Genomic DNA, 13792 nt, shown 5'->3' with positions numbered 1-13792 from the left:
TTTTTCCCTTTTAACCCCCACCCCTTTCTCCTTTTACTTGACACCATTTGGGTATCTATTTTTCTAATTGTTTTCTCCCATCTATTCTCTATCTATTTTATCTCTATGTCCTTATTCATGTTTCTTTTCTAACCAATCATAAAATTTATCCCCTGTCTTGAAATACATCTACTCCTCTTTATCTTTTATTCTCAATGTTAATCTATTCATTTCTGCACATTCTAAAACTTTCTTTATAATTTCTCCTTCCAACGGAATTTTATCTGCTTTCCAGTTTTGTGGAAATACAATTCTAGCTGCTGTCATTATATGAATAATCAAATATGTATCTTCTTTGCTATAATTCTCTGGTAAAATTCCCAATAAAAATATCTCTGGTTTTAACTCTATATGTTGCTGCAGCATTCCCTCTAACCATGTTTGTATTTTCACCCAATATTGTTTTGCTTCTTTACACAACATATGATAGTATGATCCTGGCAACTGGTGACATTTCCAACACTTAGCTGATTTATCTTTAAACATCTTAGCTAATCTTTCTGGTGGCATATGCCATCTATAAAACATCTTATACAGGTTTTATTTATAGGCTGTTGCCCATGCTATCATTGTTTCTTTTACTTCTTCATCTTCTAGTCTAATATGCAATAAATAATTATATAATTTCTTAATCATTGTCTCATCTGTTCCTGTCAATATTTCATCCAGTTCTAATTTCCCCAAGTTAAAGCCATATTGCCTACGATCTGCTTCATATCTTGATTGTATTTGCAGTCTTGTATACCAATCTGTCTCAATCCCTTGGCTCTCTACTTCTTGTTTTTGTTTCCGTTCTCCCTGATCTGTCAAAATGTCTTTATATCTAGCAATATTCCCCATGTTCACAATATTTGGGTATGTCACCGCTTCTATTGTAGAAAGCCACATTGGAATATTCATAAAATGTTTTTCTTTCACTCTCTCCCACACTGATAGCAAACCATTTCTTAAATAATGTCTTTGGAAATATCCATGTATCCTTTGATTCCCGTACCATAAAAAGGTATGCCAACCCAGTTCATATTAAGAAAAAGCATAAGTATATATTGCAGCAAAAGAAATTAGGAATATTATATACAACACTCGCCAGTCAAAGTAAAAGAGGGGTAGCATTATATATATATAAAAAACAATTCAATCCAAACAGATTTTTGAAGATGAGGAAGGAAGGATATTAATGGTTGAAATAACTTTGAATTAAAAAAAAAAACATTGTTAGTGGCAATATATGCTCCAAATGATAATCAAGAAGAATATTATGGGAAATTACATAAAAAAATAATAGAAATGAATATGAAGAGATATGTATATTAGGGGATTTCAATGCAATAATCGATAATGAGTTGGACTATAAACCTACAAAATTAAATAAGAAGATAAGAAAAACATTGCCAAAAACTTTTTCCACAATGATAGATGAATTAAGTCTACAAGATGCTTGGAGGCGAAGCCATCCAAAAGAAAAGCAATATACATTCTACACAAATAGACATCTATCATGGTCAAGAATAGACATGATGTGGATGTCAACAAAATTAATAGCTAAAATACAAGAAATTGATATTGGAATAAATGTATGGGCAGACCACAATCCAATAATAATGACATGGAAAGGGAAAAAAATAAAAAAAATATTTATTTATTTGTTCAACTTGTATGCTGCCTTTCTCCGAAGACTCAAGGCAGCTTACAATGCATTTAAAAACCATATATAAAACATTAAAAGTTAAATCATTAAAAACAATTAAACCCCATTCACATCATTCATGGCCAGATCTTGCCAAATCACAGCAGCGAGATCAACGGCCCCAGGCCTGCCAGAAGAGCCAGGTCTTCACCGTTTTTCAGAAGGCCAATAGGGTGGGGATGGTCCGGACCTCAGGAGGTAACTGGTTCCAGAGAGCTGGGGCAGCCACAGAGAAGCCCCTGCCCTGCGGGCCCGCCAGCTGGCATTGTTTAGCTGACGGGACCCTGAGGAGACCAACTCTGTGGAATCTTACTGGTCGCTGGGAGCTATGCGGTAGAAGGTGGTCTCGAAGATATCCTGGCCCTGAGACATGTAGGGCTTTAAAGGTAATAACCAACACCTTGAATTGTGACCAGAGACCAATAGAGAGCCAGTGCAGCTTGAGGAGAATTGGTGCAATGTGGGTGTACCTAGGTGCACCCACGACAGCTCTCGTGGCTACGTTTTAGACCAACTGTAGTCTCCAAACACTTTTCAAGGGTAGCCCCATGTAGAACGCATTGCAATAATCTAACCGTGAGGTGACAAGGGCATGAGTGACTGTGAGGAGAGCCTCCTGATCCAAGTAGAGTTGCAATTGGTGCACCAGGCGAACCTGTGCAAAGGTCCCCCTAGCCACAGCTGACAGATGTTTATTTATTTATTTGGCAGTGTTTATATGCCGTCCTTCTCCTGAAGGACTCAGGACAGTGAACACAGGTTAAAAACATAAAATGATAAAATAATAAAACCCTGTTAAAACCAAATTAAAATCAATAAATAATAAAACCCAAGAATCAGCATCAGCCCATTCATTGAGATAGCCAAGTCTTCAGATGTTGCTCCAATCTTAGCTGTGAGTCTAGGAGGACACCCAAATTGTAAGCCCGTTCTGAGGGGGACAATTTCTCTCCCCCCCCAGAACCAAGGATGGACAATCGGCATGGTGTTTAGGAGGCAATACCCAAAGCCACTTGGTCTTGTCTGGGTTAAGTCTGAGCCTGTTGACTCCCATCCTGACCCTCACGGCCTCCAGCCACCGGCTCATCACATCCACCGCCTCACTGAATTGACACGGGGTAGAGATATACAGCTGGGTATCATCAGTGTATTGCTGATACTTCACCCGTATCGTCGGATGAACTCACCTAGTGGCTTCATGTAGATGTTAAATAGGAGGGTAGAGAGAACCAAGCCCTGAGGCACCCTACAAACGAGGGGCCTAGGGGTCGACCTCTGTCCTCCTACCAACACCGACTGTGACCGACCAGAGAGATAGGAGGAGAACCACCGTAACACGGTGCCCCCCACTCCCAATTCCCTTAGTCATCCCAGAAGGATACCATGGTCAATGGTATCAGAAGCCGCTGAGAGGTCAAGTAGCACCAAGAGGGAGGAATGACCCCCATTTTGGGCTCGCCAGAGATCATCCATCAGCGTGACCAAGGCAGTTTCCGTGCTGTAGCCAGGCCTGAAGCCAGACTGAAAAGGGTCTAGATAATCCATTTCCTCCAATGACCATAGGAGCTGAAGTGCCACCACTTTTTGTACAACCTTTCCCACAAAGGATAGATTGGAGACTGGACGAAAGTTCTTTAATTCTGCTGGATCCAGGGAAGGCTTCTTGAGGAGGAGCCTTGCAACTGCTTCCTTTAATGGTTGCCGAAAGGCCCCTTCCTTCAAGGACGCATTAACTAAAGCCTGGAGCCAGCTTCGTGTCACCTCCCTGCTGGCCAAAACCAGCCAGGAGGGGCACGGGTCCAACAAACAAGTGGAGTAACTCATCACCCCTACAGCCTTGTCCACTTCCTCAGGAGTCACTGGCTCAAATTCATCCCACACAATAGGACTAAGACCTTAATGAGATGGACATTAAATCAAAAATTACTAAATGAAAAATATTTTCAACAATATAAGGAAAAAAATTGACTTTTTTAAAAAGAGATAAAAGAAAAAATATACATCTTTACAAAACATGTGGGATATATTAGAGGATTGGCAATGACATATTTAGGGAAATGAAATAAACAAAATAGACAAACTTCTAAGAATTTAGAGGAAGAATATAAGATATTAGAGATGGAACTACAAAAAAACTCGCACGATAAAAAGATTAAAAATCTGTTGGATTTGAAAAAAATATAAGATGAATTTAATTGAAAATGAAGAATTGGCGAATAGAATAAAAGCTGCAAAGCAAAAAAATTTTGAAAATGCAAATAAACCAGGATGATGGTTAGCATATAAAATGAAAAAAGAGAAAGAAAAGAAATTAATTAGTCAATTAATAGATCAAGATGGAAAGATATGTTATAGAAGTGAGGAAAAGAAGAGGATAATTGAGAAATACTACAATGGATTGTATCAACAAGAGACAGTAGAAGAAGATAAGATAGAACAATATTTGAAGAAAATGGAACTGCCTAGAATCCCAGAAAAGTTCAAAAAATTATTAGAAGAAAGAATATCTATGATGGAATTAATGGAGGGAATTAAAAGACAGAAAAATGGGAAAACACCAGGCCCAGATGGATTACCAGCAGAGGTATATAAAACCATACAAGATGTACTAAGTAATGTGATGCTGCAAGTATTCAATGAACTATTACTTAAAGCTAAAATTCTGGACTCATGGATGGAGGCATATACTGTATAACTTTAATACCAAAAGAAGAGGCAGATCTGCAACAGAATTATAGACCAATATCTTTATTAAATGCGGATTATAAGATTTTTTCATCAATCATGGCTGAAAGATTAAAAAAATTACTAAATGAGTTTATACATTTGGATCAAAATGGCTTCTTACCAAAAAGACAAATTAGGGACAATATGCAAACTATATTAAACACATTAGAATATTATGAACTACACTCAGAGAAACAAATAGCGTTGTTATTTTTAGATGCACAAAAGGCGTTTGACAACGTGAATTGGCAATTTATAATAAAACCCTACTAAGCAGGTATATACAAAAGTATGAAGGCTATTGCTTAATGCATTGTAAGCCGCCCTGAGTCTCCGGAGAAGGGCGGCATATAAATCAAATCAATAAATAAATAAATAAATAAATAAATAAATAAATAAATAAACTCTGTAAATTTCATCAATCTCATTAATTATCTTTTCTGGACTTTCTTTCATGGCTTCCGCTAATATTTCAGCAATTTTTTCTGGTAGATTCTCTCCTTTTTCTTCCTCTATATTTTGGAATCTTAAGTAAAAATCTGCCTTGTCAACTTCCAGTTGTATAATTGTATCGCCGCTGATCCAAAAATGGGGAGGTAGCCAGATATCCGCTTCCTCCCCTTTTGCTCTTGCCATTCCTTTTCGTTCTAATTAATTTTCTACAGTTCAGGTTATCTCTTGAAAGATAGAAGTCTTATTCCAAGACAGCAATTATCTCACCCAGATGGAATGCCTTGTTCCTCTTTCTTTCTCTTCACTCATGACTGCTCCAGCTTTGTGACAGCTCTCAATGGCTGTCTTCCCAGCTGTAGAGTTGATGGCTCTTCACTGGTGCTTCAGGGAACTTGCGGATTCCCTGTCCACATCAGCCTGTGCCCCTATGGACCCCCCCAAACAGCTGAGATATCGACACTTACTCTGGAGCTCCAGAATTTGTGTCGTTCTGCCTATCACAAGCCACGCCCCTCCTAAAGTTGGTTCACTGTCAAGCTCCTCCAAGACAGGCAGGCACTCAATGTTATTTAATGCTTCTTCAGTTACCACATTTTCTCTGGAATATAACTCAGAGTAGTCCTGCACCCAGCATGCCATCTGCTGTGCTCGGTCCTGGATAACCTCACCTGTAGCAGACTTCAGAGAGGCAGATTTCTTCTGTGTTGGACCTAAGGCCTGCTTGATGCCATCATACATCCCCTTGATGTTGCCTTTGTCAGCTGCTATCTGGATCTGAGAGCAAAGCTGCAGCCAATAATTGTTAGCATATCTCGTGGTGGTCTGTTGGACTTGGGTACGAGCAGCTCGCAGAACCTGTAGGTTGCGCTCACTGGAATAGGCTTTATATGCAATTAGAACTCTCCTTTTTTCCTCCATGGCTGGCATCAACTCCTCTGAATGGGCTTCAAACCAATCTGCTGTATTTCTGACCTCCTTACCAAATACTGACAATATTTGTCAGTATTTGGTAAGTATAAATATTTGGTACTCCTTACCAAATACTGTGTTATAAACAGCATTCTTGAACTATTCCCATCATTCAGATGCATTTACTTCAGCTGGGCCTGGGAGAGTTTCCTTGAATGCTTGTGCAAATTCCTCCACTTTGCCCTGATTGCGGGTCTTGTTTATGTCAATTCGTGGTCTTCCTTCCTTCTACGAGTGATGCAATCTCTTTGTTTGAGTTTTATTCTGCTGCACACCAAGGAGTGGTCTGTATCGCAATCAGCACCCTGATAGCTACGTGGGATTGTAATATTGGGGAGGTTGGAGAGCCTGGTAAGAATCAAGTCGAGCTGGTGCCAATGCTTTGATCTTGGATGTCTCCAAGAGTCTCTGTGTTGAGCCTTTGTTTTAAAGTATGTATTGCTAACGTAAAGACCATAGTAGCAGCAAAACTCCAGCAGTCGTTGGCCATTTTTGTTCATCTTTCCGATGCCAAACTGACCTAAACAAGTGGGCCAAGAACTATTATCAGCTTCAACTCTGGCATTAAAATCGCCAAGGATAAACAGTGGTTCTTTCTTAGAGATTTTCTTGATAGTAGCAGCCAGATCATCGTAGAATTTGTCTTTGGATTCTACTGAAAATGATAATGTCGGAGCATATGCACTAATAAGAGTAACCAGCCCTGCTGATGAGTGGAGCTGCAAGGACAGAATTCTTTCACTTCCTGCAGGAGGTGGAATAATGGATCCTAGTAGGGTGTTTCTGACCGTGAAGCCAACCCCATATTTCCTAGATTCATTTGATGGTTTTCCCTGACAGAAGAAAGAGAAGTTTTTCTCCTTAATAGATCCCAAGTCTAACAGTCTTGACTCTTGAAGGGCAATGATGTCCATCTGCAGTTTGCTCAACTCCATGTCAATGGCTGCTGTCTTACATACATCATCTATCTTTTGTAAATCGTCAGAAAGGCCGGGGATCATTGTCCCAACATTCCAGGTGCCCAACTTTAGGGCTAAATTTTTCTTATGTTTGTTGCATGGTGCAAAGTTATCGATCTGCTTGTCGGCTTTGACCCTAAACCCCATGCACTTGGTGAGGTTAACAGACCGTGGCGGGGCAGCACCTTACTGGCTGGGGGCTTCCCAGCTTAAGGCAGGCGGTAGCTGCCCAATTAGGTACAATGACCTCTCCCACCGATGAAAGTGGCCCCTGGCGTCATGCTCTATGCCAATCAAGCAAAGACTTATAACCGGTAACTGCCACTTCCCATGTTATTTCAATGCTTGTTCTGCCCCAGCTATGGACCCCAAAGAATGTAGTACACACAAAGTCCATTCAAACCTTAGTTTACTAAATAAACCAGTTTTTTACAACAATGGCTGTTAATTAACTGCATTAACAACTGCCAAGAATTCAAAGAATAATACTGAAAGCTTACTGTGGTTGACAGAATGCCCAGAAGCAATTTGCAGGAAGCTGATAAGATAAGCAAGACAAGACACAAAGGTATGTGAACGGAGTTGCTTCAGTCGGTGTTCCTCCTTAAATAGGCTAAGGGAGTGGCCAATTATCCCCAAGCCTTACTCTCGAGGAGACCTTCTCCTGAGGAGCCACTCCTGCCTTTTGGCAGCTCTGCGCGCCCTTACATCGAGAAGAGGCTCCTCCTCTTCATCCTCTTCACTTAAGGAAGCTTCTGGAGGTTCTGAAGGCCCTGGCTGAATCCCCATTCCTGGCACCACATCTTCTCCAACCTCCTCATTGTCCGACTCGAGTGCCAGCTGCACAGGCTGCTGGTGCAGCACCACACCAACCTCCTCACTGTTGGAATCAGCTACTAGCTGCACTGGCCGCTGACGGGCCACAACAATGCTGTATGCATAGCTGGAGTGTCCTCTCCAGAGCACGAGGCCTGGGCAGATTAATATGGAGGATAGACTGTTACCCAAGCAGCAGAACCCCCTCTCCATGTCGCTGAAATAATCCAATGGAACAGCAAAGCCGATACGATTAGTTCCAGCTGCATCGCAGGAGTTACCAGAACATGATTGTACACAGTCACTAACTGCTTCCGGGACTCCGGTTCCGGATTTTGCCTCAAGGTTGACTCCTGAATCCTTTTCCAGTAGTGGCAGTGAATGTTTGTAATCAGAGTTTCCCTTCTCCTAGAAGATGGTTCTGCCGTTTTATCTGCCGTTGGGGCATAAAGCCCTCTTCCACCTTCAAAACAGTTGATCATCTTCTCCTGTAACCCTGGATAGAGGCCTTCACGAGGTGCTACCAGCCAGGTCAGCTGGACCAAAGGTTTTTTTAGTGAGGTATTACTCCTCTAGCACTCCTCCTCACTCCAGGATTCCTGCTCCAGGTTTTGCCTCGAAGTTGACTCCCGAAGACTTTCCCATAGATAGGTATAGCCACAAGGCAGTGGAGGTTTGAGATTAGAGTTTTCCTTCTCCTACATAAGTTGCCTTCCAAGACTAGCGGACACCATCTAACTGGTTTTTCCCACACACACAGCTAACAAGACACACACACTTACACTCGCACTCAATCAAACAGCCACTCTCCCCACCCCCTAGAAACAAGCAGATTCATTCATGAGGTGAACTGTAGCACCTTCCTTCCTGCAGTCACATGATTCACTCACTCACTCAGACACTCCCCTTCCCCCTAAAAACAAGCAGATTTACCCATGAGGAGAGCTGGAGAACTTTCCTCCCTGCAGTCACATGATTCACTCGTTGATGCACAAAAAGCCTTCAATAACGTGAAATGGGACTTTACATTAGAACAATTAAATTATATGGATTTTGGGGAAAAATTTAAAAGGATGTATAAAGCAATTAATTTAAGACAGGAGGCCAAAGTGGTAATCAATGGGGAAATGACGAAGAATTTTCCATTCCAAAAAGGGACAAGACAAGGTTGTCCGCTATCATCATTATTGTTGATTTTATCATTAGAGATCTTAATTAGAATAATTCGAGAAGATGCACAGATCAAAGGTTTAAAAATAAGAAAAGAAAATTTTAAAGTACAGACATTTGCGGACTATCTTGTCTTTATTATCGAAGAGCTTGTACAATCTGGTGTTAGGCTGATGGAAGTACTGGAGGAATATAGGGAAGTAGAGGGCCTAAAAATAAATAAGGAAAAAGTGAAAATGATAGTCAAAATTATGACTGAAGAGCAAAGAAAAAAGAAAAAAAAGAAAGAAAGAAAAAAGAAAGAAAGAAAGAAAGAAAGAAAGAAAGAAAGAAAGAAAGAAAGAATGAATGAATTGGAGGGAAAGATAAATATTCAGACTATGAATAAACTTAGATATTGAAGAACTCAATTGACTGCAAGATGCATCATACTCAAAGAAGATAATTATGATAAATTAATGGCACAAATTAGGTCTGATTTGGAAAAAAGGGGAAAATTACAGATTGATTGATTGATTGATTGATTGACTGATTGATCGGACTTATATGCCTCCCTTTCTCCACAAGGACTACAGCAGGGGAGACATGACAGCCATGTTCCAATATCTCAGGGGCTGCCACAAAGAAGAGGGAGTCAAGTTATTCTCCAAAGCACCTGAGGGTAGAACAAGAAGCAATGGGTGGAAACCAATCAAGGAGAGAAGCAATTTAGAACTAAGGAGAAGTTTCCTGACAGTTAGAACAATTAATCAGTGGAACAATTTGCCTCCAGACGTTGTGAATGCTCCAACACTGGAAGTTTTTAAGAAGAGATTGGATAACCATTTGTCTGAAGTGGTGTACGGTTTCCTGCCTAAGCAGGGGGTTGGACTAGAAGACCTTCAAGGTCCCTTCCAACTCTGTTATTCTATTCTATTCTATTCTATTCTATTCTATTCTATTCTATTCTATTCTATTCCTTGGATGTTCTCGTGTGACTTTCTATCTGAATGGTAATGATACCGTAGAATTGGGCATTAGCTAAGCAGTGAAGTTTAGCCAGTACCATACTTAGGCCTCCCTTCTATGGCCACTGCTTCTAACAATGTCCTCTTGTTCCTAATGAACAATGAAAACCTCCATTTGCTTCCTGTACATAGGGATGACCTCGTTTTTGGAGTCTTTACATCCAGACTCCCACAATGCATGTCCCAGATCTCTCTTTCTAATAATCTGGCAGGGGAAGGCTGAGATAGTTCTCTGTCCTGGCTCCAATTGATATTTTGCAATCATATTTCTAGACTGCTGTTTTCTCCCGTTGCACCTCCAATGAAGGATGGGAGACAGGTTTGAATTAACTATTGGCCATCTGGAATTTTCTTAAATCAGAACCGTTTATGATATTTTAAATGACTGGCTGACTCCTCCACCTTTCCCTGGCGTGTAAGTACTTCTTCCTATTATCTGGAACGTCTAAGGAACATATTCTGCTTAAGGGAAGTGTCTACATGCAACCCTTGTAGTCTGGACATAATCAAGGAAAATTAAAATACTTACTAGCTAATGTTACAGAAACGGAGAAGGCAAAATAGAGATTCTTATCTATTTTACTGTGAGTTTTGTTTCGTTTTTAAAAAAGCAATATTTCACTTTTGCTTCCTCATGGTTAACGCTGAAGCAAAAAATGGTAAGGTTGATTGAGCATTTGAAATGTGTCAGGACAAACCTTATTATATACATTTAGAATTAAATATAGTTTTTTGTGGGATCTTGGTTGTGCGGATATAAATGGTGAACTTTCCCACCGGTTTTTGATCCACATATAATTTGAGGACATTGAGGTTCAAGGTGCTGGTTATCACCTATAAAGCCCTTCATGGCCTAGGCCCAGGATACTTGTCAGACCCCCTGCAGCCAGCAACAATCTCCAATCACCCGGTGCGTTCCCAGAGACAGGGCCTTCTCAGGGTGCTGTCGGCCAGACAATGTCAGCTGGCGACCCCCAGGGGAAGAGCTTACTCCAACTTCCTTTGGAGCTCCGGATAGCCCCTGACCTTCTCCCGTTCCGCCATGATTTGAAGACCTGGTTGTTTCGTAGCCTGGACTGATGGGGGGCGGGTTCTTAATAGTTTTTAAATTGATTTTAAACTGTTTTAATTTGGACTTTTAATTTCATATTGTTTTAATGTGCAATTGTGCATTTTATTGTTGTGAGCTGCCCTGAGTCCATTGGAGATAGGGCGGCATATAAATCGCGTTAAACTTAAACTTTACAGAAAAGTCACCATACTGTTTCATGAACTAGTTATCATATTTAGAATAGAATAGAATAGAATAGAATAGAATAGAATAGAATAGAATAGAATAGAATAGAATTCTTTATTGGCCAAATGTGATTAGGCACACAAGGAATTTGTCTTGGTGCATACGTTCTCAGAGTACATAAAAGGGAAAAAAGAAAAAAGGAAAAGAAAAAAAAAGCATTCATCAAGAACAGGGATCCTCAGACTATGGCCCGCAGGCCAAATACGGCCCACCAATGCAAAGTATCCGGCTCACAGAGTGGTGTGATTTAGCCCCACCCCTTGCCGTGGGCCTTTTCTTCCAGCGAGCCAGCTGGAAGGCCACTTGAGGGGTGATCTCGCCGGTGCAGCCTTAAAAAGCAGCTCTGGGCTTGAAAAGTACTGCTTTTTATTATTATTATTATTAGTGAACAACTTTTTATTTTAAAAAGAAAATTGGTAGACCCCAAATTCTTAATAGTAAGCCAAACTATAACTTCTTTTGAATATGTACATTTTCAATAGAAGCCATAAAACAAGCTCAAGATCTGCATATGTCAGCTACCATGTGAGTTATTCATTTTTTAAAAAATTAAATAATTTTTTTTGTTTAAAAGTACAAACAAAACAGAACTGGTGACAACAAAACACACAGAACAAAACATGTAAACAAAGATTTCAAATATACATTTTGTCAAATATATATTGTCAAATAAACAACAGTAATGTATGCTCTTATTTGTGTTTTGACTCTTCCCTGTTTGATCTTACTCATATATCTATCTTTATGATTCATTGTTAATTTATGTTAGTGATTTATGTTCCTGTTTCTGTAACTCCAATTACTCCCTATTCTTTTTTCCTTTTTCTATTTTTCAACCAAGTATACCACTTTTCCCATACTAGATAATAATCATGTTCCTCTTTATCTTGTAATTCTTTTGTAAGTCTGTCCATTTCTGCACATTCCATAATCTTATTAATTACTCTATCTTCTGTCGGTGTGTCACTATTCTTCCAATTTTGTGCAAAAATTATTCGTGCTGCTGTTAATATAGGGGTGATTAAATATCTTATTTCCTTTTCATATTGTCCATTTATTATACCTAGAAGAAAGGTTTCTGGTCTCATTTCTAATCTTCATTGTGTGATTTCTTCTACTTGTGTTCTAATCATTTGCCAGTATTGTTTTGTTTTTGGACAGGTCCACCACATGTGGTAATAAGTTCCTTTATAAAATTTACATTTCCAGCAATTTGGAGAAGTGTTGTGGAACATTCTTGCCAAAAGTACTGCTTTAAATTAAAAGTCTTTGAAAACAATTTAAAGGAGCTTAGGAAGGAGAAAGGCAAAAAAATTGGACTATTAAATCGGCCAGGCCCACCCAGTCACATGACCACCTAGCCGTGCCCACCCAGCCAGTCCAGCTCCCCAACAATCTGAGGGACTGTGAATTGGCCCCCTGTTTAAAAAGTTTAAGGACCCCTGTTTTAAAGTGTTGGAAGATGCTTGGTACAAGTGATGTCATATCTATGTCCAATGTTTTTAATTTTGAACTACTAATAAAAAACTTTTTTAAAAAAGAAAAAGAAAAAAGAAAAAGAGACTGGACAACCCATTGCTCAGTGGGGAGTAGTGTGTGGATGAGAAGACCTCCAAGTTCCTTTCCAACTCTATTATTTTATGTTCTTTGTATTCTTCCTTCTGTCTCACCCTTTATTCAAAATGTATACTGACTAATGACCATAAGAAAGAGTCTGGCATTTGAAAGAGTTGAACCTTTGTCTGATTGGATAAACTTTGTTTCTATCGGTGTAAAATGTATATAATACTCTGAGCCACTCTTGCAGTGTGTGTCTATTCCTTACATGCTTTTGTCTGTCGTTTGGAAATAGTATCACCCAGACTTTTTACTTTGGCCAAAAAATAAAAAGCTGATATTTTTTTGCAAAAAAAAAAAGAAAGAAAGAAAGAAAGAAAGAAAAGAAAAGAAAAAGAAAAAGAAAGAGTCTGGCATTCTTCAAGAAAATCAAATATGAAATTCAGCCCAAATCGTAGAACAACTGTGCATTGCTATCTGATTGAAGGAGATATCACAAACATGAAACTACCTGGGGGGAAAAGGTTTTCCTACTGACTGGAGGAATTTGGTTTCGTGGGCTGCCTGCATCCCATGGATAGGGCATCTCTTGTTTGCATGGCTTGGTTTCTGGCATGGCCAGGGGGTTGGGGACCTCTGCTTTAAGTTACGTTAAAGTGTTTGCAATAGAATGTATGAAACTTTGTACAAGAAATCTTTTGAAGATTTTTAGTGAGCTTAACGTATTTTTTAAAAAAAGTTCTGCATTATTACTGCTTGAAAAAAAAATACATACAATAAATGACTTATACCTACTGGACATGTTCATCTTCTATTTTGTAGAAAAATTGCTAGAAAATAAATGTGGTAACTTCAAAGAACATTTTCAACAATTTCAAAACTAAGCATATATTTTATTGCAAATCTCCCTTATATTATTTCCATTGGCATTGGCTTATTTTTTAAAAAAATAGTTGAACCATTAGCCAATTATTATCTCATCAAAACAAAATAATTATCTCCTACAGGAATCACTGTTTTCTTAGCTAGGCCAAAACATTAAAGGCTGCACAGAAGAGAAGGATATTCAAAAACAGTCAAGGTATTAGCTTGGATATAAAGAAACACTTGA

At 39.3% G+C, this 13792-nt stretch overlaps 1 protein-coding gene across 1 annotated transcript; it reads right to left on the bottom strand.

Annotated features, from left to right (window-relative positions):
• Window positions 1-1359: 1359 nt before the first annotated feature.
• LOC148113647 (protein CFDP2-like) lies at window positions 1360-6981 on the bottom strand. Its single transcript, XM_087893232.1, has 2 exons — window positions 6151-6981; window positions 1360-1395 (listed from the first exon to the last, which is right to left on the bottom strand). The coding sequence occupies exons 1-2, from the start codon at window positions 6979-6981 to the stop codon at window positions 1360-1362; spliced, it is 867 nt and encodes a 288-aa protein (XP_087749358.1).
• Between the last annotated feature and the right edge of the window lie 6811 nt (window positions 6982-13792).

Source organism: Pantherophis guttatus, chromosome 4 (assembly GCF_059756535.1).
Source record: "Pantherophis guttatus breed Tessera chromosome 4, ASM5975653v1, whole genome shotgun sequence".
NCBI classification, from domain to species: domain Eukaryota; kingdom Metazoa; phylum Chordata; class Lepidosauria; order Squamata; family Colubridae; genus Pantherophis; species Pantherophis guttatus.
This window is presented reverse-complemented; position numbering and strand designations above follow the sequence as displayed.